The 15,156-nt window shown below is 45.0% G+C and overlaps 1 protein-coding gene across 1 annotated transcript in view; it reads right to left on the minus strand.

Moving 5' to 3' along the window:
- Positions 1–693: 693 nt before the first annotated feature.
- tshr (thyroid stimulating hormone receptor) overlaps positions 694–15,156 on the minus strand; it is a gene marked incomplete at both ends in the record, with an annotated part of 65,203 nt that continues 50,740 nt past the window's right edge. The window contains 6 exons of the mRNA XM_080744866.1: positions 694–933; positions 7,954–8,148; positions 9,135–9,293; positions 9,923–10,343; positions 12,771–13,004; positions 13,658–13,846. Coding sequence (XP_080600992.1) covers positions 694–933; positions 7,954–8,148; positions 9,135–9,293; positions 9,923–10,343; positions 12,771–13,004; positions 13,658–13,846 — 1,438 coding nt within the window. The remainder of the gene's footprint in view (positions 934–7,953; positions 8,149–9,134; positions 9,294–9,922; positions 10,344–12,770; positions 13,005–13,657; positions 13,847–15,156) is intronic.

The following is a 15,156-nucleotide window of genomic DNA, read 5'->3' on the forward strand; positions in this document are numbered from 1 at the left end:
GTCCGTTGCCTCCCCAGGTTGGCAGAGGGAGAGCAGAGCCCAGGATTACATAGACAATTGGCACTGGGTGAAAAAATGGGTTACAAAATTGTGGGATAAAAATTATAAGAAGAAAAGAAAATGTCTTGTTATCACTGTCTCACACACTGGGAAATGTAACGCAGTCGTGTCCTCAATTTTATTCTCAATGCCAGACTGAGCCTATTCAATTTAATAAACATAATTTATATATATATTTTTTTCTTTAAGTTTTAATTCAGTTGTTATGGTTATATACGTATCTACTGTATATATGTCAGAGTTTCTCTCAGAGTGACCTTTTCATCGCAGAACTGCAACGCCTCAGAATAGAAAAAGAATAAAAGTGTGATTAAGAGAATCTCATATTTCAGTGACACATGATATCCTCTGGAACCGTAAAATCATAACAGGGCGAAATTGTGAAAACAGATGAACTCGACCTGAAATTCACAGCAGCAACCTTTTCTTTCTTTCTTTCTTTCTTTCTCCCCCTGTTAAATATACTAACAGATCAACCTACAAATGTTTCCAGTTTTGATTTCATGCTTTGTTCCCCAACTTTTGACCAGTCCTGCCCCGTTCAGGCACCCTGGGTCCCATTGTTTGGGGCTCACATCATGTGTCCAGAGACTCTGGCTGTCCTCACAGGCCTATAATAAGGTCCAGTTCCACTCACTCTTGGCACGTGTGTCCAGAGCAGTCCTGCTGGTGGATGGGCACCTCCACCTCCTCGGGGACCCCTTCTCCTCCTCCTCCACCACCTCCTCCTTTCCTCAGCTTGTCCCTGTCCCTGCGGCCCTGCCACGTCCCGCTGCTCACCTTGGACGACACCGTCTGGCCCCGGAAGAGCTGAGCCTGCTGCTGGCACAGGCCCACCTTGCTGAGCAGGATGAACACGTCGCCCCGGAAGGCCTTAGATAGACAGATAGAGAAATACCTTTATTATTCCCAAGAGGGGAAAACAGTCGCCCAGAGGCGGTACAGCAGTTACGGTTACAAAGTTACAGGGAAGCATGAAAAGAAGAAAAGTACTGTTGTTTACAGCGGAAAAAACTAAGCAAAATAAGAAGAATCAACAATACGTAAAACATAGGTAAAAATACAAAGTGTTGAGAGCAGTCAGTGTTAAATAACGTTGTTGTCGGGTGGAAACCATGTACATGTCCAAAACCATTTGTTTTGTATTTATCATTGCGTCTAGTCGGCGACCTGGCCAACTCGGGAACGATGCAAATAGGGAATGAATGCCCCGCCCTTTAATGCAAACCCCATTATACTGTTGTCATAGGACCCGTTTTGACCATCTGTTTGCCTGTGTCCATTTATGCCCATATATGGAGATATCTGTATCTGTCTGTCGGCGTCCATTTTATGTCCATATATCTTATGTTTGTCTTTGTCTCTTTTATTTTCTTTTTCTTTTTTGGAACGGGAGAGTTTTTTTTGGAGAACTTGTTTTTTTTCCCAGTCTTGTGCTGTTCATTTAGCTTGTCTTATGTTTGTCTCCTCCGTCTGCACCTCAGCCAACCCAGATCTCCACTACTGATCCTTGTTCTCTCCAGCAAAAGCTGTAAAGTAATTTAAATCTGACTGCATCATCGATGTCCTCCCAGTCACACTCTTTGTTGCTTGTCTTATGTTTGTCTCCTCCTCCATCTGTTTGTCTGTGTCCCTTTATGCCCATTATGGAGATCTCTGTATCTGTCTGTGCCTCCGACTGTGTTGCAGACACAGTGCTGGTTCCCCCTTTAATGCAAACCCCATTATACCTGTTGTCATAGGACCCGTTTTGACCATCTGTTTGCCTATGTCCATTTATGCCCATATATGGAGATATCTGTATCTGTCTGTCTGTGTCCATTTTATGCCCATATGTGACTGGGTCTGGTACTTTGTTCCTTATGTCTGCATTGGTCATTTTTCTTTTTTGTACAGATTATCCAAGTACAGAATCTAAGCTTTCATATGATGTATCATTTGTTGAAATTGGAGCATATTTGAAGAAGTTATGGACATTTTAAACTTGTTGCACCATAAACCCCAAAGTGCTTAAAAAGCCATTTGAATGCCAGGAACATTGACACCTCTAGGTAGCCAGAAGTGGGTGTGACAATGGGAGGGACAATAGGTACTTACCTACACCCCTAAATCACTCCCCCCAAGTCAAACCACACCCACAGTGGTATAGCTGTCAACTTCAAATGTACTTTTATTCCACTACAATTATTTAAAACTACTATTTAGTAGTAGACCTGTGGTAATATATTGTGCTATAGTGCTTGCAGCCATGTCAGAAATAGTGGCCAGTGGTCTTTTCTACCTCCTCCCCTCCTTATATGCTCATCCTGTCATTTTCTCCTTTTTGTAGTTTTTATTTTTCACTAAAATAGTGTATTACAAAAGAAAAAGTTTTTACAGTGTAAAAAAAAGTCTATTACAAAAGAAAGTGTTTACAGTGTACTCTTTAACGTCGGCTACGAAGCTTGCGGAGCATCTGCTGTACACAGCAAATAGTCCAGTCATTATATGAAAAAACCTAAAACAAATTGCAATAGTACTATACACTACACTGTAGTGTATAGTAAGTGAAGGTAGGTAGGTCGTTTTCAAAACCTTCCCCTGATGGGATTCCTTGGGACTTTTTTTCTCTCACTAAGGACATATTGAGGTTACAAAATCAGTTGAGTTTGCTACTATTGCAATTTGTTTTAGATTTAGCCTAATTTTGGCCTAAAATGACTGGACTATAAAGCAGACAGCTAAAGCAGAAGCAGTGAAGCACGGTCTTCTACAGTTTGGATCAATGGATTTACACGTTTTCTTTCTTGGGAGCATTAGCAACACAGAGCACTTTTGCAGCACGTTTTGTAGTAAGAACGTGGGAAGCGGCAGGCGGGCTTGCAAAACACACTTTTTAGGGCACTCTAGCTCGGACACAGAACGGAGAAACGTTCATGGGCTGCAGCAGACGAGAGGCTGAGATGTGAGATACGCTGTCCATTACGAGAAGATCTGTGGTTTTTCCCGCAGGACAGAGAATTTTTCTCCCTTCTTCTTGGTCGTAGGCTACTGTGTTAAGCAGAAGCCTACTATGATTTGTAATGTAAACGCTGAGTAAGTGAGTTCAGAGTCTCTCAGCAGTTTAATGCTAAAAGCCAGTGAAACAAGGAGACGCTTGACGCTATGTCACCAATGAGCCCGTACGAGGCAGGAACGGCTGCGAACCCTCTCGTCTGCATGTAATAAACATAAAATACGGTTCGTTACTCAACAAAACAAAGACGGCGTAAGGGTGATGGAAGCCTACTTTACTTAGTGGGAACACTCAGAAACCCCCACCTCACGTCTAAAATACACTTTAATACACTTTTATACCAGAGAATAAACTTTTTCACCGGAGGTTTTAGTTACTCCACACCGCCCTCTACAGATCTTGTCAATAGAAATGTCCATTGCACATTTTGCCTTCCGGTGAAATATTCTGTTATCTGGATAAAAAAGTGTATTTTAGACGCGATTTTGGGGACTCTGAGTGTTCCCACTAAGTAAAGTAGGCTTTCAACTCCCCAAATACGTCTTTGTTTTGGTTAGTAGCGAAACTGTATCTTTTATTTTCACTACAGACACTACAGAGAAAGGCCCTTTCACCAACCCCACCTAGGGTGTGGGTGCCGATGACACGGAGGGAGGAACACACCCCCAGCGCCCACAGCGTCCCCCGTCGGGAATCGAACCAAGGACCTTCTAGCTGTGAGGCGAAGCGCTAACCACTGCACCACTATTAGAGTAATGTTAACGCCATAGACACCTGTATACAAAACTATGGCCATGTAAATGCACCATTCAACATTTACAAAGCCACTACGTGGAAGAAAGTATTTCTGGAGGGTTTAAGGAAGTGCCACCTCCTGGTTGTCCACCTTCTGCCCACACAGGGGACAGGTGGTCTTCTTCATGCCACTCAGCCAGGGGTCCAGACACCTGCTGTGGTAGGCATGAGAGCACGGCAGCACCCTCAGCCTGTCCCCTTCCTGGTACTCTGTGAGGCAGATGGAGCACACGTCGTACGGGTCCCCTGTCTGGAACTTGCGGGATCGCTTCTCTCGCAGTTCCCTGCGCCTCCAGGCGTCCGCAAACATCTTCCAAAAGGTTCTGAAGAGCACCAGGATGACCAGGTCCAGCACCAGCATGGAGAGAGCTGTCCACACCAACTCTGACAACCAGCCATGTTCCCGCGCAACCACTAGCCCTAGCATGGTGAAGTTGGTGAAGATCATTAACATGTAACAGGTTAACCGATGGGTTTGGCTTGTAGGGGTCCAGACACCTGCCAGTAACCATATGGTTACTAGCGAATGCAGCATTGGGTACAGGTACAGGGACCAATCCCGCGAGTTCCAGAACCAACAAAGGACAATTAACCCTAGAGACATTGACATCAACGCTACTGGGTGTAACAGTGGCATGTTTTTCAGTGCCATGCCGACTGAGATTAGACACACTGTGGCGATGATGACGGTGCCCAGCAGGCAGAGGCAGCCCACAATCTCACCGAGGACAGCAACCATTTTCTCCTGAAGGGCGTCTGCCGTGAGGACGACATGGCCGCCCTTGTCGTGGGTATAGTGGCGTTTCAGAGAGTGGGCGGTCTCGCCGCTCACAAACACGGCAGGGATGCGTATCCACATGCTGACGTCCCAGGCGTATCCCATCCTGACCAGAGCGCCGGGCGACGTCGAGTTGACGTCGTGAACCACGGCGGCCACGTACCCGGCCCTCTGGGCGTTAAGGACCTGGGCGGCGAAGCCGCAGTCGCCTGAGCGCTCCACGAGGGCGACGAAGTCGTCGCCGCCGTCGTCGGTGCGATTGTGCGGCGGCGGAGCCACGGGCTCACATGCGTTCTCCGGCCGCGCCACCACAAGGAAGCCCTTCTGTCCGTCTCTGGGCAACGGGTCACCGAAAAGCGCAGAGAGTCCGTCGAAGCTCCTGTTTCCGCCGTCGGCTGAGTAGGCGACGATGTCGCCCCCTACGTGCGACGGCGGGTGGAGGACGGCGAAGAGCAGGAGGGCAACGATGACGTTCTGTGTGATCGACAGCATCGCTGCGAGCTTCGCTCTGTAGACTCAATGGAACAACTTTATGAGCTTCGCTGTAGAATTGCTACTCCAAAGGGACTGGTTACAAGGATTTAGGACCCGCCGCAATGGTGTCCGGTGAGAACTTAACCGAGATGTCTTTGAATCGTATGGAAGGCTCTGAAGTCTTGCTGGGAGAACTAGCTGAAGATCTTGAGATGGTTGGATGTGATGATAAGCTATAAGCTTCAGTGATCCTGGCTGTATGGTCTGAGTCGAGGAATGCTTTTGCCCTCTTTGGTGCCAAAGGCTTCTATTTATAGGGCTCATTTGTGTACAGTATGACATCAGCGTGATGTCATCTTGATGAGGTCAGCAGCTAGACATCTCCGTATATGGGCCGTTGATTTGTGTACGATGTGACATCAGCGTGATGTCATCCTGATGAAGTCAGCAGCTAGACATCTCCATATATGGGGATATCCAACGTGAGATGAGGTGAGATGCGTCAGTCATCTCCATATATGGAGATTCAACTTAGATTCAACTTCAATGCGTAACCAAGGCAACTGTCAACTGCCAAAAGAACATGCAAAAGTGAGCGTGCCGCCTGTAATGCCAGCACAAGGACTCATGATGACATAGCGTTTTTAACATGCTGCTTCGATTTTCCACGTTTTCTTTGTGTCCGAGACGACCGAGAGCGACTGAGATCACGATGTATACATAAAAAAAAGACATCCTTCCAGAATACTGTCTTCAGCAAACCGTTAACATTAGCGAGATGAAGTTAGTTACTGTGTAGACTGTTTACAAGCAGATAGCACGCTGTATGGGCGTGCTGAAATACGAGACAATGCATTCCTTAAACCAATCGTGCTCCCGTGATATCGCTATGCAAATCTAAAGAGCTCAATTCTCCGCCTCCTAAAACAACAGTAAAACTCTCCCAAAGAAGGCAACTTTGCTACACTAATGTTGCCATATACCGACCTTAACAAAGATATCTTATGGAATGAAAACCCTCTTCTATATTCAAACTGTTAATTATATACAAAAACGAAAAACAAAGAAAATTTTAAATCAATCTTATTTTCGCATTTTCTGCCTTGTAAAATTGCCGACATTTGGCCGTTTCCACCAGCCTCGGACACATATATGGAGATCTATGCAGACACAGTGCCAGTTCCAGAAAATCCTGATGTCAGACATCAGAATCCGAACCTTTCGTGCTGGTTCCAGAAAATCGTGTATCGGGTCGGGTCGAGGCCGAGCACTGCACTACCTGCTGCGGTGGGGAACGCGCGTGCCGAATTTGAAATAGGGAATGAATGCCCCACCCTTTAATGCAAACCCCATGAATGCCCCACCCTTTAATGCAAACCCCAATTTACCTGTTGTCATAGGACCCGTTTTGACCATCTGTTTGCCTTTGTCCACTTATGCCCATATATGGAGATCTCTGCACACACAGTACCGGTTGCGGAAAACTCTGATGTCAGACATCAGCGCCGCATACGGGCATTCATTTTATGCCCATATATGGAGAACGCGCGTGCTGGTGGAACGAACGGTTCTCGAGATACGCGGATTACATACATACATACACACTAACAGAGATTTTTTGTTGACTCATGTGGCGTACGTGATGTCAGAGCCTTTTATGAAGTGATGTCACAATGAGTCAGCGCTTGCGCCGATTTCCTCCGGAACAGCCTGATGTAAACAATCAGCCCGCATAAGGAGATTCTGAACGTTTCGCGCCGGTTAGGGAAAACCGCGCGCTGGGTCGGGTCGAGGCCCGGCACTGCACTCCGTGCCGCGGCGGGGAACGCGCGTGCCGAATCTGAAGCCGGTGGGACGAACGGTTCTCGAGATACGCGGATTACAGACAGACACGCAGACACGCACGCACGCAGACTTCTCGCATTTATAGATAGATGATTTGAACTAGTGAAAACAGCCGATCTACAAGCACACAACGCTTGTAGATCTGCTATTTTCACTAGTTCGATGCAACACTTTTGTACAATGAAGTAGGGCTTTAATTTACCAAAAATAATACACATTTGAAACTTGGAGATAAAAGGTTTCTGCCCGACAGTGACGATAAGTGTCACGTCATAAAACAAATAGTAATACTTATAGTACTACTTATCAATGCAGTGCCAAAAACTTTTTTCCCCCCAAATAATTGGGAATAATAATAATAGAGCTACGAAGTTTGACGTCATTAACACATCCTACCTGGTTCCAGTTTTTTTCCCCCTATTCTGAATTCCCATTCCTAATGTTAATGTCGCACCAGAAACAGACTGTATCAAATATTAGTGACTGACTATTATAAACCATACAGAGCCACCTCCCCAACAATATCGCGGAGACAGTTTATTTATTTTTGGACCACAATGCTTATATGAGACGATTTTAAGATGACTCAATGTTATTCTCCATAGAGAAATTACTTCCGCGAACCGGGGGATGAGCGAGTGACATCATGACTTTGTTACTCTATAAATGTCCATAACAGTCAACGCTACATAACGTGTCTCACTTATTAGTGACGGCAACGGCAGATGACAACGGTAACCGGAAATGATCTGCGCTCAATAGATAAACCTGCCGTTGCCGCAGCCGTCTCTACTACGGCAGAAGGTCCCTTCCCACGTAGCGCCTACTCCGTCTGCTGCGTGTACGCGTCGCCATGGGAACCAAAGCATTCAGTGAAAGGGGTGGGAACCCGTCGCCGCCGAGGCTTTGCTTAACCATTTTGACCGATACGGCGATTACGTCACAGCAGCCGTAGTCCGCCTGGCGTTGCCGTCCTGAAAATCATCGAGCTTAAAGTCGCTATTACCTTGGTGAAGATGGCGTAGAGGAAGGGGTTGGCACAGGAGTTGAGCGGGTAGAAGAGCACCAGCAGGATCTTGGAGTTGGAGACGGTGATGAGCGGCCGGTCCAGCACGGCCGACATGGCGTAGAAGGAGATGGGCGCCATGCACAGGAAGTCAGTGAAGATGAGCACGGCCATGCGCTTGGCGATGTTGGTGTCCTTGGAGAGGGGTGGGCGATATGGTGATAAATATCATTGAGACGATACAATAATGTCTCCACGATATGCCTTTTCAGAGATATCGTATATATTGTGATACATTGAGAGAGCCTTATGAAAAATCCTGTTGAATTGGTAATACAGAGATTCAAGCAGAATCCATTTAAACCTGCATTTTGGTCTAAATCAGTAGTTCTCAAACATTACATTGACAAGGTCTCCCCTTAACTCTGACAGTATACAATGATTTGTAAACTGTCAAGAGTTACATTCTTGTAAGGGTCAATTTAGACCTCCCAAAAGGAACCCAGAGAGTCCCTGGACCCCACTTACTTTGAGAACCACTGGTCTAAATGGTCTGTCCTTCTTATTTTATTTTGTGTTACCTTGTAGGTGGTTGCTGTTAAGTAACATGAAAACTAACCATAAACATGAAAACTATTTAAACCATAAAAAACCAACATGAAAAAGAATTGTGATAAGATCGTGTATCGTGACAGCTTTGGAAAAACAATGTGATATTGTATTTCTCCCTACCTTGGATCCGGAGCGGTAGTGTGGGTTGTGCACGGTGCAGTAGATCTTACCTTGGATCCGGAGCGGTAGTGTGGGTTGTGCAGGGTGCAGTAGATCTTACCTTGGATCCGGAGCGGTAGTGTGGGTTGTGCAGGGTGCCGTAGATCTTACCTTGGATCCGGAGCGGTAGTGTGGGTTGTGCAGGGTGCCGTAGATCTTACCTTGGATCCGGAGCGGTAGTGTGGGTTGTGCAGGGTGCAGTAGATCTTACCTTGGATCCGGAGCGGTAGTGTGGGTTGTGCAGGGTGCAGTAGATCTTACCTTGGATCCGGAGCGGTAGTGTGGGTTGTGCAGGGTGCAGTAGATCTTACCTTGGATCCGGAGCGGTAGTGCGGATTGTGCACGGTGCAGTAGATCTTACCTTGGAGCCGGAGTGGTAGTGTGGGTTGTGCAGGGTCAGTAGATCTTACCTTGGAGCCGGAGCGGTAGTGTGGGTTGTGCACGGTGCAGTAGATCTTGACGTAGCAGGCGCAGATGACCAGGAAGGCCAGGATGTTGAGCACCAGCACCGACACCACGTAGACCTGGGACACCGCAGACTGCACGTCCATGGGCAGGCAGATGCTCACCTTCAGGTGGTGGGAAAAAGCATTCACATTTTTTTAAAGAGGCGGTGCCATACCAATTTCCCAGAATTGCATCTTTCTAGTTAGTGTGGTTGCCTAGACTAGAGGGTAACTAGAGGGTAAATAGTTCTAGTGTAGCTTTATTATTATTTTCCAAGATAAACAATCCAGACTATAAATAGTAAGTCCACTGAGATCAGTGAGGGAGTGGTTCTAGCTCGAGGATTGGTCGAGCTTCACATGACAATTTGGCTACAATATATAGGCAACTACACTTGCCATTTCCCAGAATTGCATCTGTCTAGTTAGTCTGGTTGCCAGTAGGGCAACCAGACTATTGTTCTAGCCCATTGTTCATAGCATTCCGGATACACAATCTGACGTCATCACTGATGTCATCAGTGATGTCATCAGTGATGTCATTGATGCTGATTGTAGTTGAGTTGAGTACAATCCTGGATACAGAATCCAGTGATGTTACTGATTCTGATTGAGTTCAATGGGGGGAGTGGTGCTAGGGAAGATTGGTCGAGCTTCACATGACGTTCTGGCTATTGAGGCAATAAATAGGCAACCACACTTGCAATTTCCAATTGCATCTTTTCTAGTTATACTTTACACCACTATCTGACCTTCTGGTAGCTGCTGACGCCGACCAGGGGCAGCAGGGCCAGAAGCAGGCAGAGTGCCCAGCCGCCCAGCATGGCGGCGGCGGCGTGGGGCAAGCGCAGCTTGCGGTCCAGGCGCATGGCGAAGGTGATGGCGTGCCAGCGCTCCAGCGTGATCACCGTCAGCGTGTAGACGGACAGCTCGCTGGCCAGCACGGTGAAGAAGCCGGCCAGGCCGCAGCCCGCGCCCGTCTGCCAGTCGATGGCGTGGTTGAAGTACTCGGTGCGCGTGTGCAGGTCCACGGAGGCGATGAGCAGCAGGTAGATGCCCATGCACAGGTCGGCCAGCGCCAGGTGGCACATCAGGAAGCGCGACACGGACAGCTTGTAGTGGCTGGTCAGGATCACCAGCAGAACCACCACGTTCCCCACAACGGCCAGCAGGCTGACCAAACCACACGGACGACAAGCGAGAGATAGAGAGAGAATAACAGTGATTTATAGCAGTGGTTCTCAACCAGTGGTCCACAGGTGATATATTTCACTTTCAAAAAACTTTTGGAAATTTTATCGTCTAATCAGGCTTTTATGAACACCCTGAACAGTTTTTCATTTGTTTGATTCAATATTTAGATATTTGATGTAAATGTTACCAGGGCCTCTCCCCACACACACCCATTGTAACTTCAAACTTCATTTTAACCATGATAGATTCATCAATAACATTTTACATTTATTTTTAATAATATTTTTTTGTATTTTATTTTTTTCATTTCCCCAAATTATTATAAAAAAAAGAAAAGTGAAGCGGTGGACAGATAAAACCTCTATTCTGAATGTATTTGTGGCTTACTACATATTTTAAACCCTGAAGGCCAAATTATCATGTGAAGCTTGACCAATCCTCAAAGTATCCATTCATCTAACCGGGAGGGACATCGACATTTTGCTTTTTGAAAAAGCCTATTCATTCTGGACTGATATTTTACACGTACGGGACAGGAAAAACCTGTTCATTCTGGCCTGGAGTGACCATATATGGACATAAGGTAACATACTTTGTGTTTTTGAAAAACCCTGTTCATTCTGGACTGAGATCACCATATATGGTAATTAAACGGACATTCTGTGGGACAGGAAAAACCTGTTCATTCTGGCCTGGAGTGACCATATATGGACATAAGGTAACATACTTTGTGTTTTTGAAAAACCCTGTTCATTCTGGACTGAGATCACCATATATGGTAATTAAACGGACATTCTGTTTTTGAAAAAGCCTGTTCATTCTGGACTGAAATGACCATATATGGGCGTGATACACACAAAGCCATTGGAAGCGGTTTTCACCGCTTCAATAAATGAAAAAAGTTATGGGAAAAACACGACCTGCTCACGTATTAGGAGGGTAATGAGTCACCAGAAAAAAAAGAATGGGTGTTTTTAATGAATCTATCATGGTTAAAATGAAGTTTGAAGTTACAATGGGTGTGTGTGGGGAGAGGCCCTGGGCCTGGAGGGCCTGGTAACATTTACATCAAAGATCTAAATATTGAATCAAACAAATGAAAAACTGTTCAGGGTGTTCATAAAAGCCTGATTGAAAGCCTGTTGAAAGTGGAATATCCCTTTAAAGCGGGTTTCAGGTGGTCCCCAGCTAAATGATGGAGAGTTAGTAACCTTATGGGTCCATTTGGTTTCATTTTACACTCTCAAGACTTAAATTATTGTTGAGCATCTGCATTACTTAGTTTACAAGAAGTCTACACAATTCACCCTTTGTCAAGTCCCGCCCGTTGTCCCACCCCTCTTCACACCTGTTGGGTGCTGTGTCTTGGTGGGACAAAAGTCCTTTCTCTCCATCCTCTACCATTGAAATTCAGTTGCTTCTTATTGTTATTTTGTGTATTCATAGTGACTGGGAATGTTTTTAAATGTTTTTATTTATCCAAATATGATGTTTTAGCAAATTCAACAAAAAAAAGGCGGAACCAGGGCGGGACAAGGCAGACAGAGCCTGCTGGTTGGTCAGTCAGGGACCAATCAGAAGGCTGACAAAGGGTGAATTACAGAATGTAGAAGAATTGTTATTTTGATTGACCTGTTATCAGTCCTATGGTACCACATCAATACAGCATGGAATTGTGGACAAAAACCACATGTCCAACGATAACAAAATATTCTACGTTTTGGGTCTGTGATGGTGGTCCATGGCTCAAATGCCGGACAAATAATGGACCTTGATATGACAATTTAGAGGGACAGTGAGAGCAACCGTGAAGGAGGGATATAGCGAATGACAAAACAAAACAAAGTGCATGGTAATATATATGGATTTCAAAAGGCAACAGTGGTGGAAAAAGTACTCACATATTTTACTTAAGAAAAAGTATCAATACTGCAATGTAGAACTACTCCATTACAAGTAAAAGTCCGGAATTCAAAATGTACTTGAGTAAAAGTACGAAAGTATTGGCATAGAAATGTACTTAAAATACCAAAAATAAAAGTACAAAATGTTTGAAAATAGCAGATCTACAAGCTCACAACTCGTCACAGACGCGTTGTGACGCGTTGTGAGCTTGTAGATCGGCTATTTTCAAATAGCCAAGGTATAGAATAGGGCTAAAGTGCATTAATGTATGTTTTACAATATAATCATTTATATCTGCAAAGTATCTAGTAACTCAAGTTTTCAAATAAATGTAGAGGAGTAAAAGTACAATATTTGGATCCGAGATGTAGTGGAGTAGAAGTAAAAGTCCTGAAAACTGGAAATACTCAAAGTACAAATACTGTACCTCAAAATTGTACTTAAGTACAGCACTTAAGTAAATATACTTAGTTACTTTACACCACTGCAAGGGAAACCAACCTGACGAACCACACGGACACGCGCAGGAAGCCGAAGCCCATGATGTCCTCGCACGGGTTGAACTCGTCGGGCGGCGGCGAGCACGTCACCTCCTCGCCCTCCTCGCACAGCACGTAGTCGTTGCGGTTGTCGAAGTCCTGGCCGGTGTCCTGGGGGTTCTTCAGGGTCTCCCCGAAGCCCACGTCCTCGTCGGGCTGGCCCCCGAAGTAGGCGTGGTAGTGCAGGTCCCCCCTCCTTAGTCATGCAGGGAAAATTAGCAGAATACCTGTCAAATCTGGGAATAAATTCCTTACCAAACAATTTCTTCACCAATGTGTTCGTAAAGGTGTCTAGTAACATATCTAACAAAGATTGAAATTCAACATCCCTAGGAAAACCTTTGACAGCTAGGGTAATTATTGGTCTCATTCACTTACTATAAAATGACTCCCCGAAAAATATGCTTTAAGTGGAATGTGAGGGGTCTAACTAGGTGTTTTTAATTATTCTGAATCCATTGCAAGCATTTGTTTTCCACGAAAAACATTCCTTGGGCTAAAAATGGACCCCCATACCACTGTGAAAAGGGTTGACTCATCACTAAACCATCATTTTTATTTATTGTTTTTAGCCCAATGAATTCCGTGCAAAACAAATGCTTGCAATGGATTCAGAATAATTAAAAACACCTAGTTAGACCCCTCACATCCCACTTAAAGCATATTTTTTGGGAGTCATTTTTTAGTATATTGTATAGTGAGTGAATGAGACCAATAATTACCCTAGCTGTCAAAGATTTTCCTAGGGATGTTGAATTTCAATCTTTGTTAGATATTACGAACACATTGGTGAAGAAATTGTTTGGTAAGGAATTTATTCCCATGTTTTTATTAATATTCCCTGACTACCTCCAGTCCTGTTGCTGCGGAGGCTCCCTGGCGGCTCCTCCTCCGTCGCCGGGCTCCTGGTCCTCCGGGGCCGCGTCGGGGGCGCGGGGGTCCCCCTGGAGAGAAGGCATGCGGAGGGGCCCCACAGAGCGCTTGTGGTGGTGCTGGTCATAGTAGGCAGACAGGTTGCAATACATGTACTGCCAGAAGCTGGAAAATCAAAGCCCACGCACGCACAATGTTAGGGCATTCACCAAATATTCGAATATTCGAATATCAAAGTCACTATTTGACAATGTTCACCGAAGTCGAATAATCGCTTTATTTATTATTATTTTTTTATTATTATAATTTATAAAGCTTGGCTAGATAGGAAGTCATAACAATGAGTTGTCAATGGTTCTCAAACCTTTTTAGGCCGTGACCCCCAAAATAAACATATTTGAACTGGGGACCCCCACCCTGACAAGCACTTGGAATTGTAGGTATTATATTAACAATGTGACTCGGTTCCGCAGATAAATATTGTGAAAATAGCCGATCTACATGCTCACAACGCCTCGCCTTCACAATGTTCGCCTCTTGCTTACTTAATATTTGACAGTTTGGCCAGTCCTGTCGAATATTCGACTATTCGAATACTTTGAGGTAGAATAATTCGAATACTAAAAATCACTATTCGTGAATGCCCTAGTACATGTGTGTACATACACGCACGCACGCACGCACGCACGCACGCACGCACGCACGTACGCACGCGCACACACACACACACACACACACACACACACACACACACACACACACACATTATTCCGATTGTATAAATCAGTGGTTTTCAAAACTTTTCATATCAAGGCAAATTATTTGATCACCATTTGATGAGATTTTAGCCTCTCAGACCCAAAACTTTGAATATTTTGTTATCGTCGTATAAGATTTGGTCCACAATTCCATGCTGTATTGATGTTGGTACCATTGGAGAGATAACAGGCACACGTTGACCAAAACAACAATTCTTCCACGTATATTAACTAAGCAATGCAGATACCAGTAATTTAACTCTTGAGAGCGTAAAATGAAACCATTTTGTTTCATTTCATTCTACACTCTCAAGAGTTACAGACCTATATAAGGGTCCATTTGGTTATCAACTCTCCATCATTTAGCTGGGGACCACCTGGAACCCCCTCAAGGACCACTGGTGGTCCCCGGACCACTGGTATAATATGAATACAGCATGCAACCAAATTAGACACGTTAATGGAAAAATAGAACTCCAACATAGACTTGGTCTGCAACACATGCATGCCCTCCTGAGCACCCAGGGTGCAATCAAATTATTTATATATCCAGCTAAAGTAAAATGATTCCTGTTTTGAGAGAGCCATTATGAGTCTGGCACGGCCCTCTTCCTACAATAACAGCCTTGAGTGACAGTAATTATGGCAGCCTGGTAAGAAGTTATAGGTAAACGCGTCAGCGAGTTGATTTAATCCTCGCCAAGGTCCACACCATAT

The sequence above is a fragment of the Nannobrachium achirus genome, assembly GCF_963921795.1.
Source record: "Nannobrachium achirus genome assembly, chromosome: 16".
Taxonomy (NCBI): Eukaryota; Metazoa; Chordata; class Actinopteri; order Myctophiformes; family Myctophidae; genus Nannobrachium; species Nannobrachium achirus.